This window comes from Cheilinus undulatus, linkage group 13, assembly GCF_018320785.1.
Source record: "Cheilinus undulatus linkage group 13, ASM1832078v1, whole genome shotgun sequence".
NCBI lineage: Eukaryota > Metazoa > Chordata > Actinopteri > Labriformes > Labridae > Cheilinus > Cheilinus undulatus.
Genome location: NC_054877.1, coordinates 39,649,031 through 39,674,656, shown reverse-complemented (window position 1 = coordinate 39,674,656; position 25,626 = coordinate 39,649,031). Strand labels below are relative to the sequence as shown.

Below are 25,626 nucleotides of genomic sequence, written 5' to 3'. Positions count from 1 at the left end.
CTTTGAGGGATTTCTTCTGACTTTGCACTAATGTCCACCCTGACTCAAGGATGAAGTGATAAGGTGAAAGCTCAAGGAAGATGGGCCTGGCACTACAAGGGGGGCATGATCAAGCTTAGTCTATGTATGGAAGCCCAAAATGCATATATAGAACATTAATACATTTTATTTTAAATTTTTTTCCCAATTATGACAAGTACATTTCAGTATTTTTTTCTATATTTCTACGTATTTCTTTGAATGACAATTTTTTTTTTTTTTTTTTTTTTTTTTTTTTAAAATATAACAGGAAATTCCTCAAGAAACGACCAAACTTCAGCCCAGTGTCTCGGGAAAATGGAGTAAACGAGATGTGAGATGTATGCATGCATCTCCTTCTGTAATGATTTGCTTTTTAAATACATCTTGTCTTTTATCTTTATTCAGTTATGTTTTGATCTATTTGGGGTCCAAACAACATTTTCCATTTAATACATTTTATTGGTAGGAATTTTTTTTAAGATGTGGGTCACAGTGTCTCTTAGGAAGGTGGTGGTCGGTCCTGATGCCCTAATAGTTGAGAACCACTGCTTTAGGCTGTTTGTACAGATCCACATGTCATTTCAGGTCAGTCATTCTTACATTTGTTTATTTGCTGGCTTTTCATGGTGGAAAATAGGGATGCACAATATTATCAGTATGATATGGGCATCAGACATTAGCATAACAGGTGTTCATCAGTATCTGCAGATATGAGCATCTCTGCTGATATTTACAACCAATATTTTGTCTCTAAAACCTGCCAATATCAGCAGTAAATAATGGCCATACAAACAAATGAATTAGAGGAGTTTTAGTCTCTGTCAGCTGAAGTCTTTATCTTTATTCATCATCATTCTTGACTCTTAAAAGTATGTTTTTTATGTCTATATTCAAATATTGGTATTGTTATCCCTATCGACTAAAATTATTTTATAAATACTGGTATATCTGGAGTATCATTGGCAAAAATCCAATATTATGCATCCCTAGTGTAAAAAGTAATTTTTAACCTGATGGGTTTAGCTCAATGGCTGCAATAGGTACACCAAATTAAGCAGAAAACTCAATGTCAAACATTTCAGAGGGAATTCTACTACCAAACTGTAATTTAACTCCATTCTTAGTTCTTCAGTGTTGGAGTTTTGTTAGTGTTAATCCAACTCTGGTGAGAGTCCATTGATCTAACCTCCACTGACTACCAGTTCAAATCTAAGGTTATGTGGGTGGTGTTTACCCATGATGCCCTTGGGCAGAGTGTTATATGTGTTTACATCACTGCCAGGATTCCTTCGCTCATGTTTCTGATGGATTGTCATTTTTGATTTTAGACACTTTTGCAACATGAGTGCAGTTCTCCACAGACTTCTGTATTACAATGTAAGGCCAGAGCCCCCTCACTATCTTTATCAGCCCCCTCAGCAGCTTAATGTTCACCCCTTTGCTTGTGAAGGAAAAATCTCAAGAATGCAATATCTCAGGGACAGTCAGATCCAAAGATGAACCAATTACATTGTGGAGGTTAGACAAATTCTGGGAACCAAACAAGTTTTTCAACCAGTAGATCAGGGGTCATCAACTAAATTTGCAGAGGGGCCAGCATTTTCCGAAACACACATTTTAAGGGCCAGACTTTCAAAAAACCTGTGAAGTTTGGAAAATGGTCAAATTAACATATACATTTCTTTCAAATTCAAACAGGGAGATCAGTCTCTCTATAGCAGCCAAGAAGGCGGTGGTGGGGGGGGGTCATTTGATGATCACTGCAGTAGATGTTTCTGAGTCCTGTGGTGCTCTGCAAATGAGATGGTGAAGTGACTAACATTAGCCTATCATTTCTTCATGCTAATTGGTTCCCAAGCACCAAAAGCTGTGCAAAGGTCCTTTCAGACTGCAAACACATATCATTATTTTTTCAACAACTGTTTTAAAAATTGCAAGTTAAGACCATGTGTTCTAAGGTTCAGCACTTGCTTCTTTTGTCCCACATCAGAGTCCAATTTCTGTGTTCATATATGTCCAAATGAACCGATCCAAAGCTTCTCCAAATGGCCCAGGTGTGAATACACCCTACATTTACCTGGGAATAGACATGTTTCTGAATGTGGTTTTCTATTTGCGTTACTCATTTTGTGTATTCACAGCACACTTCTCACATATTGGCTGTTAACCAGAGACATAATAATGAGCACAGTTAAAGTGCTTGTGCTTGAAATATGGCAGATTGTTTTCTGATTTCTTTTCAGAATTGGGTCATGTTTATTTCTGTGTGTTTTTTTTTTAAAAGACTCATTATTATTTTGTCTCTTTTTTGAGTTCACGCTGTCTTTTATATTTCCTCAGGTGTCAGGGCAGAAATTGCTCAAACTATGCATGCTTACATTTGTATTTAATGCTGTCGCTGTGTGCACAGATGAGGAGAACAATGCAGAAGAAGAAGAATAAAGGTTAGAGGTGCATGCTGCTTTAAATTATACATTCAGAGGCAGATGGAGGATAATTAGACGCCACATATATTCTATTTACATGATGTTTTTTCCTACCTTATCTGCCCATTTCCTCTTATATAACCTACTTTCTCAGGATAAAGCAGTTGTTCTTTGCTTTAAAGTTAGTGGTCATCTTATTTTTAGGCACACTTCCTGTTTCTTTCTCAATTTATCCCGAGGAGAATTCAGCTGTGCAGTACACACAGCCATAAATTATTCAGCTACTGTAAACATGGAAAAAACATGTCTGAATAAATGACTACATGGAAACAAGCATGTGAAGTATCCCATCAGCCAAACAACAACATTACAGTTCTGTACTACAAAGCTTTATGACGCTGTTCAAAGTCCCACCATCTTTAATTTCCCTGTGGATTACCAGAGGAGGGGAAAGTCACCCGGCCTGCCTCTCCTGTAGCTTTGTAACTGGAAGTTGATAATTTTCAAGATGCGATTGGATACTCAACGCCTCATGTTTCCTCTCAGATAATTAGCCGAGCATGCATTCTTCACCACGCTATCATAATTAAGAGCTTACTTATTCAGGCGAGGGGGGTTGATGTGGAATTAGACGATAATAGAAACTCGCTTTAGGCACAGTTTTTGCATCCCTCTGCCTTGTTAACCACCCGCTTAAGGGGAGCACAGGGACTCAAAGATGTGACACTTTCTCCTACAAAACAGGCCCGCTGAGAAATATGCACACCAGTGAGAGTTAATAGGGATACAGACGGAAAATATCAAGAGTCCAGTGATATTTCTGGGGTGACTTCAAATATTTTCAGACACGAATGTCTACACAACTGACACCTTCAGATCATCACACAAATTTTAATATGAGACTAAGATCTGAGGAATTACAAAATGCACTTTTAAATGATGAATTCATTTAAGGGAAAAAGCCACCCAAACTCCCTGGCCTTATGTGAAAAAAACATTGCCTCCTAAACCTAATAACTGGTTGTGCCACCTTTGGTAGCAACAGCTGCAAACAAAAACTGCTGATGACAGTCAAGAGTCTTTCACATCACTATGGAGGAATTTTGGCACACTCTTCTTTGCAGAATTGCTTTAATTCAGTCACACTGGAGGGTTTTCTAGCATAAATGGCTGTTTAAGGTCATGCCACGGCATCTCAATTGGATTTAATTGCAGACTTTGACTCAGCCACTTCAACACCTTCATTTTGTTTTTTTTAATCCATTCAGATGTGAACTTGCAAATGTGTTTCAGATCAGTGTACTGATGCAGAACCCAAGTACACCTGAGGCTGAGGTCAGGTTCTGAAGCAGCAAAGCAGCCCCAACCCATCACTCTACCACCACCATGTTTGACTGTTGGTATGATGTTCTTTCGGGGAAATGTTGTGTTAGTTTTTCACCAGATGTAACAGGATGCCCACCTTCAAAAAGCTCAACTTTTGTCTCATCAGTCCACAGAATATTTTCAGAAAAATCTTGGGGCTGATGATGATGTTTTTTGTTAAATGTGAGATGAGCCTACATGTTTTTTTGGTCTGCAGTGGTTTTAGCCTTGAGGCTATCCCCTGGATGCCATGTTTGCCCAGTCTCATGAAGACTGACCTTAACTGGGTCAAGTGAGGCCTGCAGGTCTTTAAATGTTCTGTTATTTTGTTTTTGTGACCTCCTGGATGAGTTATCGTTGCACTCTTGGAGTAATTTTGGTTGGTCAACCACTCTTGGGAACCCTAACTCCTGTCTCAAGGTAGCAGACTCTGAGGAAGCAGACATTAGCTGTGTTTCCATTACAGTTTCTCGCAAAATAAAAGTGATGTTTCTTAAATTTCAACTAAGTATGATTGTGTGTTTCAATGTGTTTCCATTCAAGGCAGTTTTGGGCATGAGTCTTGCAATTCTTGTAAAATCTCATCTTGCGTGAATCAGCTTCAAGAAAGCTGGAGGCTCAAAACCTGTTGCATGTTAGTATGGTTCTGATTACATCTACAGCCGTTGCCTTGACAATTTTGAACAAAACACGAAGGCAACGAATGATAGTTTAGAGCAGTGGTTCCAAAACTTTTCACAGCCCGTACCCCTTCAGACATTTGACCGCCAGCCATGTACACCCTACTCTTATGCACTTATAGCAGCTAGAAAAAGAAATGTCTGTAAGCCTGCCTCCACCCCCACCTCCCACATTTAGCATGCATAACATACAAATAAAATCTTTTAAAGTGAATTATTTCTCACAAAATAGACTTATTTTCCAGCATTTTCAGTGAGCAACACCAGTTCACTTTTGAAAAAAGAAATTTACATTTCTAGAACATACTCAGTTATGTACTTGATGCCTCACAAATTCAGCCTACAGCCTCTCTGCCAGCACTTCAGGCCTTTACCAAAGCTCACAATACAAACATTTGCCAGTTTGAACTTTAACTATTGAAATAACTGGTTAAAACCTGACAGGTATTCAAGGGCCAGCATATATAATAAATAATAAAAAATGATATACAAATTAAATTTGAAAAATAAAAATAAGAGTGAATATTTTTTATATAATTTAACTTTTTTTTTTGTTTTTTCAAATCACATTTTTATTTTTCACCTACCCCCTACGTCACTTTGCGTACCCCTGGGGGTACAAGTACCCCAGTCTGGGAATCACTGGTTTAGAGGCAAAGTCTGTATATATGGCAAAAGCCATGTATAAGGATATAAGTATGATGTTAAGCAAATGTCTCCATTTGTGGATAATGGCTCTTGCCGTGTTCTCTTTTAGCCTACTTCACTTTGTCAAACAGGTTATTTTTAAGTGATTCTTGGCTCAGCTGGAAGTAATCAAGCCTGGGTGTGGCTAGTAAAATTGAACTCAGCTTTCCAAATAATGTGGTTCATCACAGAAAGATGGTGGTGGTGGTGGTGGTGGTGGTGGGGGGGGGGGGGGGGGTTACTTTTTGCACAGCTAGGTAGCTTTGAATGGCTTTTTTCCCTCAGTAAATGAAATAATTATTCAAAACCTGCAGCTTCTATTTACTATGGTTATCTTCATCTAATAATGAAAATTAGTTTGATGATCTGGAACATTTAAAGGTGGCAAACGTGCAAAAAAAAATAAATAAATAAAATAAAAAGAGATTAGCAAGGGGGCTAACACTTTTTCACAGCACTGTATTTGATATGGATGGAAATAAATGAAAGTGTCTCTTGTACCCAGGACTGCAGAGAGCTGAAACATCAAACAACATGTTGCTGTCCAAATACATTCAGAACATGGTGTATGCTATTTGATAATGAGACCCAGAGGAAAGTGTGGTTAGAGCGTTGTTTTCGCCAATGAGCCATCTGAAAATATCTCACATTTATCACTTAACCAAAAAACAACGACAATATACACCGTAGCCTACTTTCCCCTTTACTTTTTACTCCGCCGGGCACAACAAATCCCCTGACGGTGCTCAAAACCGCACACAACAAACCCACTTAAGTTCTAGGAATCATGTTTAGGATCAAGAGAAATTCAGGAAGGACGAGCCCACAAAGCCGAGCTGTTTTCCTCCTCTTGTTAAAGCTATAATGCAGAGCTGATACCTGGTTGCAACGCTACATTGTAATCCTCTCTTGCCAAAAGGAATAAGCAGTGTTGACCTTGGGGAGACGCGGGGGCCGGATTTGAGGGTGTCTTCTTTAAAAGCCTGGGTGTGTAATTGAGTTGAGCGGCAGGGTGGCTGTCTTTGATGGTGTTCGAGCAAGCACAAGGGAGCGGGAGAGTGTGAGGGAGCACACAGGGAAAAGGCTAAGGATTGGTGATACAAGCGCGGAGAAACACACCAACTGTGGGGGTGGGTTAACATCAATAAAACACATATATGCAGGGAGCCATCAGCAGGAGCAGCAGAAAGAGCAACAGAGATTCTCGTTGCACATACAGATCAGATTTTCTTGTCTAGTCCTTGGGCCAGGCCGGCCCAAAACAGCAGCTTTGAAAGGAGTTCAACTTGAGCAACAAAACTCCACCGCAGGACATCATTAGTTCAATCCTGACATTAAAGCCAGTGGACTGTTGGACTAGAAAATCACTCATCACAGGCCAGGCCAGTTCCTGACAGCTCTTTTCATGCATCCACCTGCACTGCTATACTGTGATGTGTTTATGTGCTCTTTAAAAGTCCTGCGAAGAGTTTCTAACTGGTCATAAAACAGACTAAATAAATCTGAAAGCTTCTTTATGACCTACAAAAGCAAATATAGAATCTGTTTAGTTATTCTAGTGAGACAAAGCGCTTACCAGCATGCATACCAAAGACTGTATGAGGAATGGACAGCAGCATGCTATGCCTTGAGTGAAGCCAAAAGATTTGGAGCTTCTGATGCTTACCTTTTGCACACGTCACTACTATGACACCACTTAGTAGTAGTGTTGTACTCAAGACCACACTAGCCGAGACCAAGACTTGCCCAACACCAGACTGCACTGAGACCAAGACAAGACCAAGACTTTTGGGGGTTGAGACCAAGTCAAGACCAAGACCAGACCAAGACCATGAATACCAATTCCAAAAAACCATGACAAGGTTGAACAGTTAAAGAGCATTCTCTCTTTAATTTTAGTTTTCTTTTTAATAAATTTGACAGATAAAAACAAGTCGTCTATAACTCTTTCAAAGCACAACATGCAAAAACCTCAAATCTTAAAAAAATTGTTCAACTAACTTCTTCTAAAAAATAAATCCTTATATGTATTTGAAAGCCACTGACAAGTCCAGAATTATTTTAAATATCTGAAAATGATTTGTTTATTTATATTTGTCAGGTGAATGAGGCCTAAAGTAAGTGTTCAGAGGTATTTCTGACAAGAAATAAGATGGACTGATGTCTGAGTTTTTGCAGGTGTAGCTGTTTGTTGCTCTAGCAAGTGCTTCTCCTTATTATCACATTAATAAAGTTGAAGAATAGCAGATCAGTGCTGGTCTTGATCGGTCTTGAGGGAAAATCTCAAGTCCAGCCAGTCTGAGACAAGACCGAGTAAAAATGCTCTGGAGTCCTAGACAAGACCAAGACATTCAAAATGTGGTCTTAACAGACCAAGACTGTTCTCGAGTACTACAACACTACTCAGTACAGTAGTACACAGCGGAAGTGGGGATGTCCCACCAGTGTTTACATAGGCTGCTATGCATTTTGGTCAGTAGTAACAACGTTGGAAGAGCAACTAAAGAAACATACTGACAAAATTAAATGAAACTGCCAGTGACTCTGTCAAATGAAGTAATTCCCTGCGAGGGTGATCACAAACAGAGAAGCCTGTAAAGACATGTACTGAGGCCTTTCTCCATACACAGTGATAATAAAGCATACAAAAGAATTAGTGCTTGCATTGCTGTCCTTGTCAATACCTCTTAGTTTAGTGTTTCATTAAATGTTAATATATGCTCATCAAACCAGACAACAACTAACATGTGCTTTGACAGCCATATGACTAATGAAAAATAGCAATAAAACATACACAAACTCTATGAGCCAGCATCATGTCTGTGACACTCTGCAATAAGTGTTGTAGTACTCCAGTACGATCTTGGACCACATTTTGAATGTCCTGGGTTTGTCTTGAAATAGAGAGCATCTTTACTCAGTCTTGCGTCAGTCTCCAGCTTCCTAGACTATGGATTGCCCATCAAGACCAGTCAAGACCAGCACTGATGTGCCATTCTTCATCATCATTAATGTGATAATAAGGAAAGGCCCATGCTAAAACAACAAATAGTTTCAATTAATGTGCTATTGCATTGTGGTTGTGTGCCTGGGTTATTTCTTACTATCTGTGTTACTGTTGTATTACACTGTATTTATGATTGGTATGTATGTGTGTCTTGACTACTGGCTGCAAAACGAATTGCCCTTCACAGGGATTTTAAAGTAAACCTTGAACCTTGAACGTTGGTGCTTTGAAAACAGAGTTGCGGACTTGGCAATAGTAGTGGCATTAGCCTCCTGTGATTTCAGTGTGCACTGCCCCTTTAAGAAGACTCACTGCTAGGAAAGCTGGTCTATACAGCGCTATAGATGGGTTCAGTTGCTCCATGTAATTTAGTGAGTTTGAGGTAAAAAATGGCCACAAAATCAATGCTGGCTCAGTTGCACACTTTAACCAAACACAGGGGCTTTCCAAAGAAAGCCTGTGTTTGGCACTATTTTACAACACGAGCTTTGGCTGCCAGCTTCCTGCGCTTCTGCCTCAGGGTATCTGGTCAGCTTTATACATCTGCAGGCCTTGACAGAGGCTTTCTGGGTAAAGAAATGAAACACTTTAAAAATTGTCTATATTGCATACAATCGGTCCATTTGGTCCATTTTTACCTAAAACTGACAAAACTATATAGAGAAACTGAGCCCATCTGTCCTGTATAGAGAACAGAGATCTGGCAGCAGACAGCACATTCCTGACATCCGCTCTCACAGATTGTCATCTGAGACACCGAATATCTTAGAAAGGAAGAGCTATAATTTGCCAGAACAATGATTTCCAGTTTTAGATTTTAGCTAAAGCTAATTTTGCTATGCAGAGAGCAGGGCTTACATGGTTTACATAGTTGATTTGTGAGCTTAGCTTTAGTACTCTTAGCTATGTTTCTATGCTAGCTATATAGCTCTGTTAGCTACGTAGCTCTGTAAGCTTCACTGCCTGTGTCGAAATGTTTTCATGGAGGACAAGCTTTTTCTTTCTTTTTCCTTACCTTTACCCTTACCCTATCCCTGAACGGAAGTTTGATTAATTTTATTTTGTAAGTTTAAGCGTGTATTTCCTTTCTGAGTTATATGGCATCTCAGATGAACGGTCTTTGAGATTTGTCATCAGGAACCAACAGGCTGCAGCTAGACTGTTTAGATCTACTGTCGCCAAGTACCTCATACAACCCAACTACAAAACTACAGATGTATCCCTTTAAGTATTTATTTGATGCTTGACAAAGGTGTCAGATGCAATGATAAACAGCTCTTTGGGTTCTGGGTTAGCAAAGTATGGCAGCAAAGACAAAATCAGAGTAAACAAATATCGACTCAAGAGTCACTGGACTCCCATAATCCTTAGAGTTACTTCAAAGAATCTTTTTGCCTTTGGACCTGAGGGATCTCTGCCATTTTATCAGAATATGTTTTTGAGCAGAAGAAACTAAAACTCAGACAAAACCGGGGCTACTCCAGTCAATTTCCACCGTATATAATGTGGATCCAAACTCTTATAGCTCAGCACTCACTTTTGGCGTCATCTTTGTCCTACAGGAGGAGGCCAAATGTCCATTTTGTATATTCAGTCTCAACACAGACTGTATGTCTTATGTACATTTACTGCAGCACAGATTAAATTTAAAGCTATGTTTCACTGTTAAAAGAAGGCAGGGTGATATTTTAGTCAGAAATCACTTCTTAAGAATGTTCAGCGAACAGTTAAGATGCACCACTTTGTCCACAGGGGCTTTCAAGATGGATTCAAAATAAAGAAAGCATTAAACAACAGCTTCAAGTCAAATATGCAAATTTTATTCAAAGCTGTTTTGTTTGTTCTATGCATTTATCTATGGAGGTGTATATAGACAGGATACATTATTTACATGTAAATGGAAGCTGGGCTCCACTTCTCGAGTCCCCTGACCACACAAAGCGCTTCTACTTGTCACATTCACCCATTCAGACATACATTTTCAGTGCACACGGAGGCTTCTATGTAAAGTACCTATCAGCAGCTCAGGTCTTGCATAAACATTCATGTCTCTGGGTACCCTACTTCTGCAGGGACGGCTGGTTTTAATGGGCTACAATGGCTAGAATGGCTAAGATATCCCTTCTCATTATTAACACAAATAAAACTCTGTATTGTTTAAAGTTTTGCTAAAATCTGAATAAAACGTTCATAATGATTAGAAGAAAAACAATCAGTACCTGTAAAAAGTGTTATTTCTCACAACTATGGCATCCTCTCCCTTTCACATCTATTCTATAAATAAGAAAAAGGTGTCAGGATTGATTGGCTGAGTATTTGAGATAAATTTATTCAGCTCACGAGCCACTGCGTTTTAATCACTGTGGTGGTACAGACTGTAAAGGTGATAGAGATTAACTTAAGACTGCTGAAGTTATAAACAGTTTATTTTCATGTTCATTATTATGTTTTTCTTAAGGAAGAAGATAAATCAATCATGGCCAATATAACTTGGGTTTTTAGACAAAAAAAAAGAATGAAACAGAAAAAAAAACACTCTTTAATGTCTAAATGAAAACTGGTTTCTACAAAATAATGCCAATTGCATAAATAAATATGTAATGTAAAATAAGTGACTGCATAAACATTCACCCCTTTCAAGTAATTATTTAGTTGAGTCACCTTCGGCTGCAATCACAGCTCTGAGTCTGTGTGGATAGTTCTCAATCAGGCTTGTACATCTGAAAAATAAGTCTTCTCATAAGCCACAGTTCTCTTGCAGACTGAATAAGATTGTCTTCCAGACGTTTTTATATTGTGCCTTATTCATTTTACCCTCTATGTTTACATGCCTTCAAGGGATGGCTGCTAAGAAGCATCCCTATGGCATAATGCTGCCACCACTGTGCTTCACAGTGAAGATGGTGCATTTGTGGTGATGTGCAGTGTTTGGCCTAACAAGGCATCTTGTCTGATGGCTAAAAAGCACCATTCTGGCCTTATCAGACCAAAGAAATTTCCTCCACTTGACCATGACCGTTTTCTACATGCTCACTGGCATCATCTCTTGTCAAAATGTAATAGATTTTCCTTTAACTGTATCTTTCTCTTTGCCACTCTCCCACAAAGCTTTGACTGGTGAAGAACCTGGCCAACAGTTGTAGTATTCAGAGTCTCTCCCATCTCAACTGCTGTAGCTTGTAACTCCTCCAGAGTAGTCATAGGTGTCTTTTTGGCCTCTCTCACTAGTCTCCTTCTTGCACGGTCATTCAGCTTGTGAGGACGGTCTGATCTAGGCATGGCCCATATTCCTTCTATTTCTTGATGATGGATTTAACTGAATGCTGGGGGATGTGCAGTGCCTTTTCCTGACTCATGCTTTTTAGTAACCTTTTCTCTGAGTTGATTGGAGTGTTCTTTTGTCTTCATGGTGTAATGGTAGCCAGGAATACTGATTAAACAGTGATTGGACCTTCCAGACACAGGCGTCTTTATACTAAATAACATGAGACACATTCACTGCACTCAGGTGATCCCCATTTCACTAATTGTGAGACTACTAGCACCAATTAGTTAAACCTCTGTTGAGTTAGGTCAGTTCCTTGAAAGGGGGTGAAAATTTATGCAGTCACTTACTTTACATTACATATTCTTTATTTAATTGACATTACTTTGCAGAATCTGCTTTCAGTGTGACATTAAAGACAATTTTTGTAGATTTTTTGGTTAAAAAAATCAAAATTACATTGACCATGATTGCTTTATAAAATCACAAATCATTTTCAATGTATGTTGCCTGGGCATATCTTAAACTCTGAATTTTTTCTAGCTGTTTTTGATTTTATCTTTGGAACTCCGAAGTTAAAATAACTGTTCCACTTTGCCCAACTTCACATAAATGGAGAAGTCCTATCAGGCTGTAGAAGCTGACAGTTTAAGTTTGGTAAATGTTGCCAAGTATTCCACTTTAAAATGTGTTGACAACATAACTAGAAGAAATTCCCGGTTGTCAGATTCACACAGCATGTTGAATAATTTGTGTGCCAGTGAATGAAATAGTTTTTAAAGCCGTTTTGTTGCAGAAGACAAGCCACGCATCTGCTTTCTGGATCCTGTTATGTTTGTTTTTCATTAGATTTCTTATTTTCATGGCACAGCATTTGCACTAACATTCATTTTGTTGTATTTTCCACTTAAGCACCTCACTGCTGAGGCTTTACAAATAAAATCTTATCATTTTAATCTGGTGGATAATTTCACTGGTAGATCTTTCCAATATGCTTTTACTTATTTAGATGCATTTGAATTGAATCAGAGGTAATTATCGAGGGAAATGATCGGGTATGTGTTGAGTGTTATGCTATAGAGGGAGAGATTTGAGTTAAAGATGCTGAGTAAGGTAAAAGGGACAGGTGCATGCTGGTGTTTAAAACTCAGTTGGATCTTAGTCTTGTAGTTTGGCTGCTGATTTGGCTCCTGTATCCACACTGTCAGCAGCTGGAGCTCAAACAGCGGCTGTGACTCGCAGCTCTGGGAGGCTATTAGGGAACTTTAAAGCCCTCGGTGCCCATTTGGCTCAATTTGTATTTCATACTCCAACTGAGTTATAACCCAGCCAAACCCACAGACACGGTGCACATAGTTTTGGACTGTGTGCAAGTTTTTACATCATTATTTCCAATGCACATCCTAAATAAATGTCTATACATTTTTGGTATGTAACATACACAAGGACTGTCATGTTTTCTTTCAGCTGTCAAATAATCCCATCATAGCTGTCTCTGTAGGAATCCCAAGCAGCGAATGATTTACATAGTTCGATCTACTTTTAAATGATGTGGACTAGACAAGGCAGCAAAAATGTCAAACACTGCATGAACTGTCTATCCAAGGTGTAGAAATAACCATATGTCAGAATCAGACAGGAAGCCATGGCAGGATGCTGTCAAGTTAAAATATCAGTATGAATAGATAGCAGCAGCCACATTGACATCAGCCACGTTTTGTCAAGAGCTATTTTTAAGCCTCCAGTTTGGCATTTAAGCCATCAAAATAGTCAGTTTGGATCCAGAGGTTATCATAACTGGAGAAGTCCAGGGCACTAAACGTGAGCAAAGGGATATAAAATGCTGAGTTGTCAACATAGTCTGTGCTACTGGCCCATTAACTGAGCTTGTGATTAAGGTTTTATTTGTGATGCTGACCAAAGCTGACTATGTAAAGGACCACAAATGCTAGTGAACTCATGGAAAACCCTGAGCTTGCTGTATTTGCTGCTAACTCGCCCGTGTCTTTGTCAGCAAAGTGAGCAGGGGGTGAAATGCACGGACCAGACAACTCGAATAACTCGTCCTCTTTCCCTATTTCCTCTCATCTTCTCTGTAGGGGAAAGCCAAAAGCAGTCCCAACCCCAATGCCTGTTACAACAGACAAATCAATAAAAAAAGAGCTAACAAGCCTAAAACTAATATGTAATATATATATATATATATATATATATATATATATATATAAAATATTCACTCACCATCACTCTATTATCATCTGTTATTGGTTCAGTAAAATGTGTAGTCACTGATATTTTTGGTCCTATACTGGCACAATAGAAATTTCAAGAGGCAACATCGACAACCACCTGTAACTAAACACCTTTAAGAGGCTATATTTCTCTGGAGGTCAGGATACTGTGACAGTATCAGTATTATCAGGTCGTGCTGTCAAGATTTACGTCAAGATTCTTACAGCTGTTTACTGATTTAAAATTGCCATTTTAAAAACATTGATCAGAAACTCCAGTATGAGATCAGATCACATTTTGTGTTAAGAAACATATTCATTAACCTATTAGCTAAAATAAGATCAAACCAACTGTTAGCTTAGCCCAGGGGTGTCCAAACTTTTTCCACTAAGGGTCACATACAGAAATACAAGGATGTCCGGGCCACTTTAATATGTCCAAGTAGTGTTATATGACAAAAGTGAGAAGCAGAATAAAGGAGGAGCTGGGGTGGAGGAGGGTTCCAAGAGCAGCTTGCAGTGAGAGCTGCAGAACGTGGCCAGGCAAGAGCCGTTTAAATACGGCAGCATGAGCCTAATTGGCCAATAGCATGCTTAGAGCAAATCAGCTCACTGTCAGCTGATAAAGGGCTTACATTAGATCAGCTGATCAGCCAAAGTTCGACTCCGTGGCCTGTCTGCAGTTACGCTAAACGTTCAATTTAATGGCTGACAAGGCAAATAGACAATCATTTCCAGGTTTAAAGGGATGCCATCAGATAACAGGTGGCTCTGTTTGGCCCTCGCTGCCACTGGCTTAGCCCCTGGAATATTTTTACTTCTGCCAAGGAGGTTATGTGATTGGCAGGGTTTGTTAGTTAGTTAGTTTTTTTGTTTGTTAGTTTGTTTGTTAGCAACATAACTCAAAAAGTTGTGAACGGATTTTGATGAAATTTTTAGGGAATGTCAGAAATGGCATAAGGAAGAACTGATTAGATTTTGGGAGTGATCCAGATCACCATCTGGATCCAGGATTTTTTTAAAGGATCCTTTACTATTGGGAGATAGGGCTAATGGTGGAGGTCTGCGCTCTCCGAGTGCTTGTCTAGTTGGTATTGCTCTTTGCTGCTGAAACTCATCAGAGAGTTAGAAAACAAGATTACCAATATTTTTACCATTGCCTCAGTATAGTCAGAAAAAAAACACATCAATAATTCTTGTGGAGATGTTTGTTTACAGACTTAGCATGGTGTCACCATCCTGTGATAAAACTATGAAGTACAATACAGTCAAGCACAAGCTCCATGTTCAAATGTGGGCCATATTTCATTTTATGTCTAGAAATAACTGGGGGCCAACCAAGTTGGACTGCAGGCTGCATTTGGCCCACGGGCCATAGTTTGGACTACCCCGGCTTAGCCACTTTCTCTTTTTATTATCTTTGTTTGATAACCATGTGACAAAAGAGGCTTGAATTAATTAAAGCAACATTATCTTAAAGTTTTACACTGAAATGTCCATATTGATTTAAAAATGAAAGTTTTCACAAATGTTTAATTTTGCAGAATTGTAATGAGACATGTCCTGTTGAGGTTCCTGTAATGTTGGAGCCACCATGAAAGGTTTATGGTGGCATTTATTGTCATCATCGACACTCGACAGCCATTGCTCACATGCATGTTTACTGGAAGTCAAATCAATCACAGGCATCACTGCAACACTCTAAGATTGTTGGTATTGTTGTATTTTTGGCAGAGATTGGAAATAAACAATATTTCTCAAAAATAAGTCGACAACTTCTACGGGAGGTTACCTCATTGTTTCACTCTCAGGCAGCTCATGGTGAGTCCAGCTTGGATCCTTCTGGCAGTAAAGCCTGAATCAAATCTACTGTGCAGAAAATAAATGTGAATTTTACCTGTGTAACCACAGTGTTGAGCTCCATTTGGACCTTTTTCAGAAGTGGAAAAAGTACACACAAATCAATATTATTGTACTTAGCCAGCAAAAATGGCCTTGTCTCTCTGTGGACTCACTCTTTGAGTTTAAAGATACAACCATACAAAGGTTTTATGCTTGATGTTGGGAATTCTTGATCAAATCATAATTAAGGGCCAGTAATTTCAGACTTAAATTGCTGTGCTGCTTTTCAAACATCTCAGCTAAATTTTGTTCAGATCATTCAACCATTAGCACAAGTGTTTCTCTCGTCGTAATCACTTCTTCTTTCAATTTGAGTAATTCTTTGATAGTTCAGTGAGCCATCTTTCCCGTTGACCACTCTGAAAATATGAAAGTGTATTTGTACAAAAGGCTATATTTTGCAGTTCTGCTCTCTTCACTTTAATTGGAATGAGGTCAGCAATTATTTTGGAGGAGACAGAGCTTTCTAAGATGAGAAACAGCAAAAAAAAAAAAAAAAAAAAAAAAAAAAAAAGGGCTGACATTAAGTAAAAGATGACAAGAGAACAGGCAATCAAGGCTGTTTGCTTCCCCCTTTCATTCACTGGACCACTTGCTGGCTTGTCCTTTTGTACATAACGAAGGACGCACCTACCAATTTTTGGACTTATAACAAAAGAAGCCTTGATTAAGATCACCCTTTAAGACACTCCATCCAAACAGAAGTCAGAGCAGTACTGCACAGGGACTCCTCGAGCCAGCTCATTACTAAAGAATGATTTTCTGTATAATGTCCAACTAGGACAGTATCGCACTTGATTACAAAATCTTCATGGCGACCAGCAGCTGTTGTGTAAATGACTAATTTGGTCCGAATTTGGAGCCTAATTTAATTTTTCAGCAGAATAAGCCACACAGCAACACAGGACCTTTTCCAGCTCTCCTCTGAACTAAAATACCTTCATGATCCCAAACTGTGAATTCAGTTAAACGTCATCAGAGAGTTATTTAGGAAGCAGATTAGGTTTGGCCTAAAAAGAGGTGCTGTCGGATTACTTCCTAAAATCTGAAAGTAAGTCTGCAGTTGGAAAGAGCAGCGAGCTAATAGCAGGAGAGAAATCCATGGCTGAATGTTTGATGAGGCAGTTTGCAGCCCTGCAGGAGTCTCCTCTGCCTGACTGCTGCTGACAGGACCTGCAGGTCACCAAGGTCTGAGGACTCTTCTGCCTCCTGGAGTCAAACAACAACACTGTATGTGCTAAAATACAGCCCACTATTCTACATTTAATGAGAGCTGAAAAGTTAATACAGCACCACTAAGTAATTAAAGGAACTTTTGTTACCATGTAGTGACTGACAGCTCAATGGATGCTGAATTGTTCTAATGAGGCCCACTCATGCTGCTTAGAGCTGTTTCAAACTTACTTTGATGAAGTTTTAAGAAACAGATTTGACGAGAAAACAAAATGTTCTGTATGAGCTGGAGTATTGGATGCACTTTTAAAGGAGACATACAGTGCCTATAAACAGTATTTACCCCTGAGGATGTTTTATTCTCATATTAATTCTATAAGTCAGTCATGGACAATATCTAATGTCAGAGTGATAACAGAGTTCTACAAAGTAATTTGAATTGGGTTAAACTGTGTAAGGTAAAATAACATATTGCATAAACATTCACCCCCTTCAAGTCAGTATTTAGTAGAAGCACCTTTGGCTGCAATCACAGCACTAAGTCTGTGTGGATAGGTCTCAATCAGGCTTGCACTGCAATTTTACTCAATTTTTCATCGTCTCGCTGTAAAATAAATCTTCTTCCAAGCTATAGTTCTCTTTCACACTGAATGAGATTCTCCTCCAGGATTTTTCTTTGTTTTGCGGCATTCATTTTACCCTCTACCTTCACAAGCCTTCCAGGGCTAGCTGCCAAGAAGCATCCCCACAGCATGATGCTGCCACCACTTGGCTTCACAGCAGGGATGGCGTGTTTGTTGTCCACCAAACATAGAATCTGATGGCTAAAAAGCAACATTTAGGTCTCATCAGACCAAAGAACTTTCTTCCACTTGACCACGGAGTCTCCAACATGCCTTTTGGCTAACTCTAGTCAAGCTTTAATATGAGTTTTCCTCAACAGTGGCTTTCTCTTTTGCACTCTCCCATAAAGCTTCGAAGGGTGAGGAACTCGGTCAACAGTTATATGCAGAGTCTCTCCCATCTAGCCTGCTGAAGTTTGTAACTCCTTCAGAGTAGTCATAGGTGTCTTGGAGGCTTCTCTCATAGTCTACTAGTCCCTCAGTTTGTGAGGACGGCCTGATTTAGGCAGATTTACACATGTGCCAAATTCTTCCATTTCTTCTCTGAGTTGCTTGGGGTGTTTTTTCATCTTCGTGGTGTAATGGTAGCCAGGAATAGTGATAAAGCAGTGGTTGGACCTTCCAGACACAGGTTTCTTTTAACCACTTGAAACACATTCACTGCACTCAGGTGATCCCCATTTAACTAGTTTACTGTGAATGTTTATGCGGACTTATTCTAAATTTCATATTTATATCAAACTAACATCATTTTGTCAACATCTGTTTTCATTATGACATTTGCATGTTTTTTGTAATTCTTTGTGTTTTGTAATTTTTGTCAAAAAGACAAATTACATTGACCATGACTGATTTTCAAATCAATAAAAGGGTAAAATATCAAAGGGAAGAATACTTTTAATAGGCACTGTATCATGCATAATCCACTTTTCCATATTTTTACACATGCACTTCAGTATCTGAAGTATTTACCAACCCACAAAATGTAAAATAAGCCAAATTAATATTTGGCTTCTGGTTTGCCTCTGGCTAAAACACTAAATATGTTCAGAATCTTCTCTCCTTGCAAAGGCACAATTGGTCATTATAACAATACTTGTTCCTCACCTGGTTTCTCCACCCACAGCCACTGAGGCACACAGCTGTACCTGTGTCAGCATACCTCATAAAAGAGACTGTAGTGGAATGGGCTCATTTGCATTTGAAGAGACATTCCAAAACAAACCATTCTGATGAAGTCTGTTTAGAGCTGCTTTATACAGAGTCAAAAACTTCCTTTTGTGCTTGATCCTGATTAAATTTTGATCAAAGCATGGCACAGATTTAGACCACAGGGGACTGTGGGGTATAAAATGTGTCTGTTTATTCTTTCATTTTTCATCTAAAAAGCTGCGTGCATCCAAGAACAGTCACAGCTTATATTCTAGCATAAAAATTATCATTACCACAAGCACACCTGACATTTGGAGACACACATGACTGCAGAAATCAGACATACTGTATGTGAGCTCATGCACAGTTGACTGCCAGCTGAGTCTGCATTTACTGCCATCTACTGCTCTTAGCCATGACTTTTGGAAGAGGAACAATAGCAAGAGAGGGGGGAAAATGTTCACAATGAAGAAAAGAAAGAGAATGATGTAGACAGAGAGCAAGAAGGCATTGCTTGCCATAAATGTGAGATTTATTCGGCAATGATAGCGTAAGTTGGTAAATTACCCAAACCAAAGGCTGGGAGAAAATTAAGGAATTTAAAAATGGCAAACTTTGAAAGATATTCACACTCTTAAAACTTATCAAAACAACGCTAGGGAGAACAGCTTTCACCAGCGAGTCATCTTGCTTTACAGATTAAAAGCTGAGACCCAAATGCGCATGCGCTTATGTAGGTCCAATGTCTGTGGCATGCACATAGCATGCAACCTGATGGAAAAAAAAAAAAAAAATTGTCCTCACTCATTAAGAAAATAACTTCTTTGATGTTAAAATGGTGCTTGCTTACACTGCTACACAGACCGTGCAAGTTGCAATGCTTTTTAACAGCTTTTCACCTTTATCAGGCCATATCATGCATCTAAAGAAAAAGTGATTTACTTTCAAGTAGAGTTGTCAAATGATTGATTATTTCAATCACATTAAATCTCAGAATTACTGTTGATAACTGTGATTAGTCTCAATGGGTTTCCATGGCCGGGCAGCTCACATCACCAAGTCCAATGCCAAGCGTTGGTGTAAAGCACACCAACACTGTACTTTGGAGTTCTGTGGAGTGACAAAATAAGCTTCTCTGTTGGCAGTCAGATGGGGAAGTCTGGGCTTGGCAGATGCCTGGAGAAAGTAATGGTATGGAGCTGTTTTCCATGGTTTGGGATAGGCCCCTTATCTCTAAGGTCAGACTTATTGCTTCAGCATTAAGATATTTTGGACAATGCCATGGTTTCAACTTTGAGGCAACAGTTTGGGAAAGGCCCTTTCTATCCCAACATGACTGTGCCCCAGTGCACAAAGCAAGGAGCATAAAGACAGGGTTTGATGAGTTTGCGTGGGAGAACTTGACCTCAGCTTCATCCAGCACCTTTGGGTTGAACTGGAATAGAGATTTTGAGCCAGACCTTCTTGTCCGACACCAGTGTCTGACTGCAAAGTCCAACAAAGCATTCCAAGAAGAATGAAGCATGTTACAGCTGCAAAACAGAGTCCAACTCCATGTTACAGTTCCTGTATTTGAACACAATGTCATTGCAGTCCCTGTTAGGTCAGACGGCAGAATACTTTTGCACATACAGTGTACTCTGTAATGGCAGTAATGCTACAAAGTTAGATAGCAAATTGACTTGAGCTTGAGTTGCCTTCTTCAAGTTATCTGTTTACTGCTCAAAGGACTTTTAACACTGCAGGTCACACTTCTCCATTCATTCCCATTGACATACTGCTGTAGGAGGCTGCTGTGCTAAGTTTCCATCCGTCAAAGCAAATCCCATTCGTTCATATTTATAAACATTCACACGCCAGGAAGCACTGGGAGCAAATCAGGGTTGAGTGTATTGTCCAAGATCACATCGACATTTGACTGCAGGAGCTGGGGATCAAACTTTGAACATTCCAGTTGGCTGACTCTCCCACTAAAGCATTGCCGCCCCTAACACTGACTAAGCAGATTATAGGATGTCAATGAAAATGTGATCAACCATGCCCACAGAGTCTAAACTTGGAAGCCTTTTAAGAGCTGTGTGGGGTTGTTTTTAACAAAGTTAACTGGTGGTTATGAACACTTACTTTCAGATTTCTGTAGATTGTCAATGAAACTTTCTGCTTTGACATCATATATACATTTTTAGTGTTCAGGCCAAATTTTGAGAGGCTTTCTGAGTGGTTTTGGGTGGAGTGGGAGGAAGTACAATGACTCTACAGATGTGTTTAAACAGAAAGCGCAGCATTCATTGTTTCTCGTTAGTCATGCTTGGCGTCTATTCCTGGTAGTCATTCTCTCCCTGTGGGCGTCTGCTGAGTTACTCACTCTGAGTGAAGCGTGGAGGATTGTCGTTGACGTCAGTCAGCCTCACGGTGACAGTGGTGGTCCCAGATAATCCACCCAGGTGGCCCCCCATGTCTTTGGCTTGAAGAATCACCAGGTACTGGTCCTGGGTCTCCCTATCCATGTCTGGCACAGCGGTACGCAGAATACCTGAGAAACACACAAAAACACACCAAGAGGTTGACAGGGAGGCGTTTAAAAGAGAGAAAAATACGCTTTTATTGTGTGGAAATGGCAGAAAATGACTGTGATTTATCTGTGTGGGATAAAAAGGTTCTTTGATCAATATTTATGGCTCACTGATAATCAGGCGCTGAACCTTTTGGCTTCTAAACCCCGTTTTCAGGCCTGTGATCTTTTTTAAAACAACAACTCCCAGCACAGTGGGACCTGATCCAGCTCTGCTCACATTTTAATCACTGCTTTCTTTAAAGATACAAGGAAGATACAACACTATTGTCACATAAGTCATACTTAAGAAGAGCCATGATAACGTCCAAAGGGAGCAATTTCTACTCCGCTCAGTTCACTGAGTGCTTCCTCTATATATGAGTTACGCTCAAGTCAATAATATTTCAGAGAAGTGACAAAAAATCAAATACAATTAGTGACTTTAATAAGCAACAAGGCTAGCTACACAGAAATGTCATTTTGGTGTTAGTAAATTGTAAAGGTACATGAGCCTCTACAGCAGGGGTCAAGTACTTTTGCACAAGGGTCAGACTTAGCCTTGACAGAGGCTCTCTGGGCCGGACTTTCAAATAAACCAAAATTAAATAAAAATTTTGGTCTAACTAAAGTATTATTGTATTAGTATTTGTATTTTCTTTCAAAATGCAGGAAAGGCTTTGGCATCACCATTGAGATCTATCCCTATTTTCTATAATGCAGCAAGACACAAGGACACAGGCCTGCCTACACAATTGGCTGAACCCCTGAATATCCCAGAGAATGGTCCCTCAAATTGGGATTAAGCACCAATATTAATTCATTTTTTACACTCTTTAATTCCTTTTCACTACTTCATTTGGCCACTTCTGCAGCTTCTTTTGCCACTCTTTTGATTTTGCTACTCACAAGAATACCCACATTATCATTTTTGATCTTGTTTTTGCCACTTTTATACCAATTTTTGCCAATTTTCACCTATTTTGCCAATCATTAACCCCTTTTTGCAACTTTCCTACCACTTATTGACCCTGTGTGCCACTCTTTAACCCCTTTTCACTAATTTACTTGACCATTTCTGCAACATTTTTTGCCACTTTTAACTCATTTTGCCACTTTTACACCACTTTTACACCAGTTTTTGCTACTTTTCACCAATTTTGCCAATCTTTAAGCCCTTTTTGCAACTTTACTATCAATTATTGTCCCTGTGTGCCACTCGTTAACCCATTTTCACTACTTCATTTGGCCCATTTCTGCAACATTTTTTGCCACTTTTACACCAATTTTTTGCCACTTTTCACCAATTTTACCAATCTTTAACCCCATTTTGCAACTTTCCTACCAATTATTGCCCCTGTGTGTCATTCTTTAACCCTTTTTCACTAATTTATTTGGCCATTTCTGCAACTTTTTTTGCCACTCTTAACCCATTTTGATCATTTTTGCCACTTTTACAGCAGTTTTTGCCACTTCTCACCAATTTTACCAATCTTTAAGCCCTTTTTACAACTTTCCTACCAATTATTGCCCCTGTGTGGCACTCTTTAAACCCCTGTTCTTGCCACTTTTATCCCAGTTTTTGAGTCTTTTTGCCCCTTTTTGCCTCTTTAACCCAATTTTTGCCATACCTTTACCCCTTTTTAACTACTTTTCCTGCATGTTTTTATCCCCTTTGTGCCACTCTTTTCTCCATTTTTGGCACGTTTCATCTATCTTTGCCATTTTTAACCCCTTTTCATCACTTCTTTTGCCCCATTTTTGGCTCTTTTAACCCATCTTGGATACTTTATGCCCTTTTTTTCTCCTTTACCAATTTTTGCAACATTTCTGCTAGTCTTAATCAATTTTCAAAAAATATTTACCAATAATGGCTGACGTGAACTTCTGAAAACAGATCAAATGTGAAGCATTCTAAAACTATTTCAATATTAATTGTTTTTAGATGGATTTAAAAGCTGCAGGCATTAAAGCCAGAGGATACTCTTTAAAACCACAACATCTTCCTTTCCTCCTTTTCTGAATTTAATGATCTCCTTGACAATAAGCTTTGGGGCCCTGATATGGCCCTCAGGCCGTCAGTTGATAATCAGTGTTGTATACTGCAGATCAAAACTACCCTTTCAAATCCATTCAATCATGATGTTGGATGCTGCTATATAAAGTGGCTGTCAGTATTTACTAATCTCATCTATGCACATTCGCACATCAACGATGCATCTACATGATGTTGCAGGAGCTTGGGATTAAACCCTAAATCTTCTGGTTGAAAGGCGACTGATTCTGCCATCGATCACAGCCTACCTTTTATCAACATCTAGAATTAAAAAAAAAAGGCAAGTCAAGCTAAATTTTATCGCATTAAATAGCTACTGGGACACAAGATGTTGCTTATGTGAGGTTTGTGTGACTACTTGTATGCTGCATGATCACCATAGTCTTCAAATGGTTATGTTTGCAGCTGTTTTACCTCTGTGCAAAACTAAGGTGTCACAATACATCTCTATATAAACAGTTTGACCTCTCACTTGACCCCGTTTACAGGTTGTATTAACAATGCATGAGCCATTCAGATATTAAGCGGCTGCACTTGAGTGACTGTTGAGCCCAGTTCATTTGCAATATAGGGACGATTGTGGCTCAATAGATAGGGTCAGACGTCTCACAATCAAAAGGTCATGTGTTCCACCCCTAGCTCCTGCAGTGACATGGCGATGTGTCCCAACCATAATTTGCGCCCACTGCTGCATTAGTGATGCATAAATGTGTGAAGATTTGTATGAAAGAGGTGTGGTAATATTGATTGCTAATACTCCATAGCAGCCTCTGCCGTCATTGTCTAAATGTGGAGTCAGTGGATATGAGTGGGTAGGATGTAAAAGTGCTTTGGGTAGTCAGACGACTAGGAAAGCACTATAGAAAGCATCATTTACCAATTTGTCATCAATGAAGACCTGATGCCAGAACTCACTTGGCCTCCAGGAAATCTGGCCATGCTCTGCGGAGTGTAGCTGCTGATGGAAAGAGTGAATGGAGGGTCACTTTAACAGATCTTCACTCTCATGTTGTAATAAACTCAATTTTTAAGGAAATAATGATATACTATTTAGCAAATAAATCTTGTTTGGTACTGATTAGACTGAAACATCTCAATTCAGTTATGTGGGAGTTCCTCATGTGTCTTTGCAGACAGGCCAATTCTGAGCTTGCTTCTGCTTGAGAAAAGGCTTCCTTTATTCCATTTTTGTTGTTTTTTTAAGGACTTAAAAAACCAAAATGGTAAAAAAACAAAACAAAACAAAACATGAAAAGCTAATAAAGCCATGCTTTTTGTTTCCTAACAGATCATATCATTTGACAGGATGGTCTTTAATGCATGATGGTACTCACTGTGTCCGAACACCCACCTAATCTAGACCACCTTAATATGCAGCCTGAGTTATTGGCAATCAATCATTTTCAGTACAGATTGAGGTACTACTGCAAAAAAGCATTAAAGATAACCACCAAAATGGTTAAAAATCCATGCTATTGCAATCTAATGGGGTGTTTTCTGTAACGATTAATTTGGCACCTCTTTGATGATCAACATCAGCTGATAAGTTGGTTCTAGACTTTTCAAGGCTCATCCCTGGCCATAAAATGCCTTTAAAAAGTAAACACCCCCTTTACCTTTTCATTTATTTCATTAATCAATCATGGACAACCTAATTAGGCTTTACGACAAAAAAGTACAAAAGAACATTTTTAATGTTTTACAAAAGAACGTCAATTAATTAAAACATGTAATGTAAAATAAGTGACTGCATACATATTCACCCCTTCAAAGTGGCTAATTCAATAGATGTCCAGCCAATTAATGCTATTAGTCCCACAATCAGTAAAATGGGGATCACCTGAGTGTAATAAACGTGTCTCAAGTGACTGTAGTATAAAGACATCCGTGTCTGAAAGGTCCAGTCACTGGTTAATCAGTATTCATAGCTACCATTATACCATGAAGACAAAAGAACACTCCAAGCTACTTAGAGAAAAGGTTATTGAAAGGTACAAGCCAGGGGATACAAAAAAATGTCCAAGGCACTGCCATGTAGGTACAGAAGGGTGCCAAAAAGTGGGATGGTACAGGGGCGTTTTTTTGGGATGCCTTCCAACTTTTCTCCATGGAAACACAAAAGTGGAAATGATCTACATGACTACTCTGACGGAGTTACAAGCTTCACAGCTGAGATGGGAGACACTCTGCATACAAGAACTGTTGACCAAGTTCTTTACCAGTCAAAGCTTTGTAGGAGAGTGGCAAAGAGAAAGCCACTGTTGAAGAAACTCTGAATAAATCTGGACTAGAGTTCATCCAAAGGCATATGGTAGACCCCATGGTAAAGTGGAAAGAAGATTTTCAGTCTCAGCTAAAATGAAAAGAGCGGCAGACTGACTAACTTGTCAGGCTTCTTTTGCCTTCTTACTCTAAAAAGAAAGCTTTTCTAAACAGTGAAACCACAGACTGTCAATTAAGATACATTTAGTAACAGCTTCCTGGGAG

General features: G+C 39.2%; 1 protein-coding gene across 1 annotated transcript in view; it reads right to left on the bottom strand.

Moving 5' to 3' along the window:
• LOC121520241 overlaps window positions 1-25,626 on the bottom strand; it is a 389,305-nt gene that overhangs the window by 123,671 nt on the left and 240,008 nt on the right. The window contains exon 6 of the mRNA XM_041803615.1: window positions 20,898-21,065. Within this exon, the coding sequence (XP_041659549.1) occupies window positions 20,898-21,065 (168 nt within the window). The remainder of the gene's footprint in view (window positions 1-20,897; window positions 21,066-25,626) is intronic.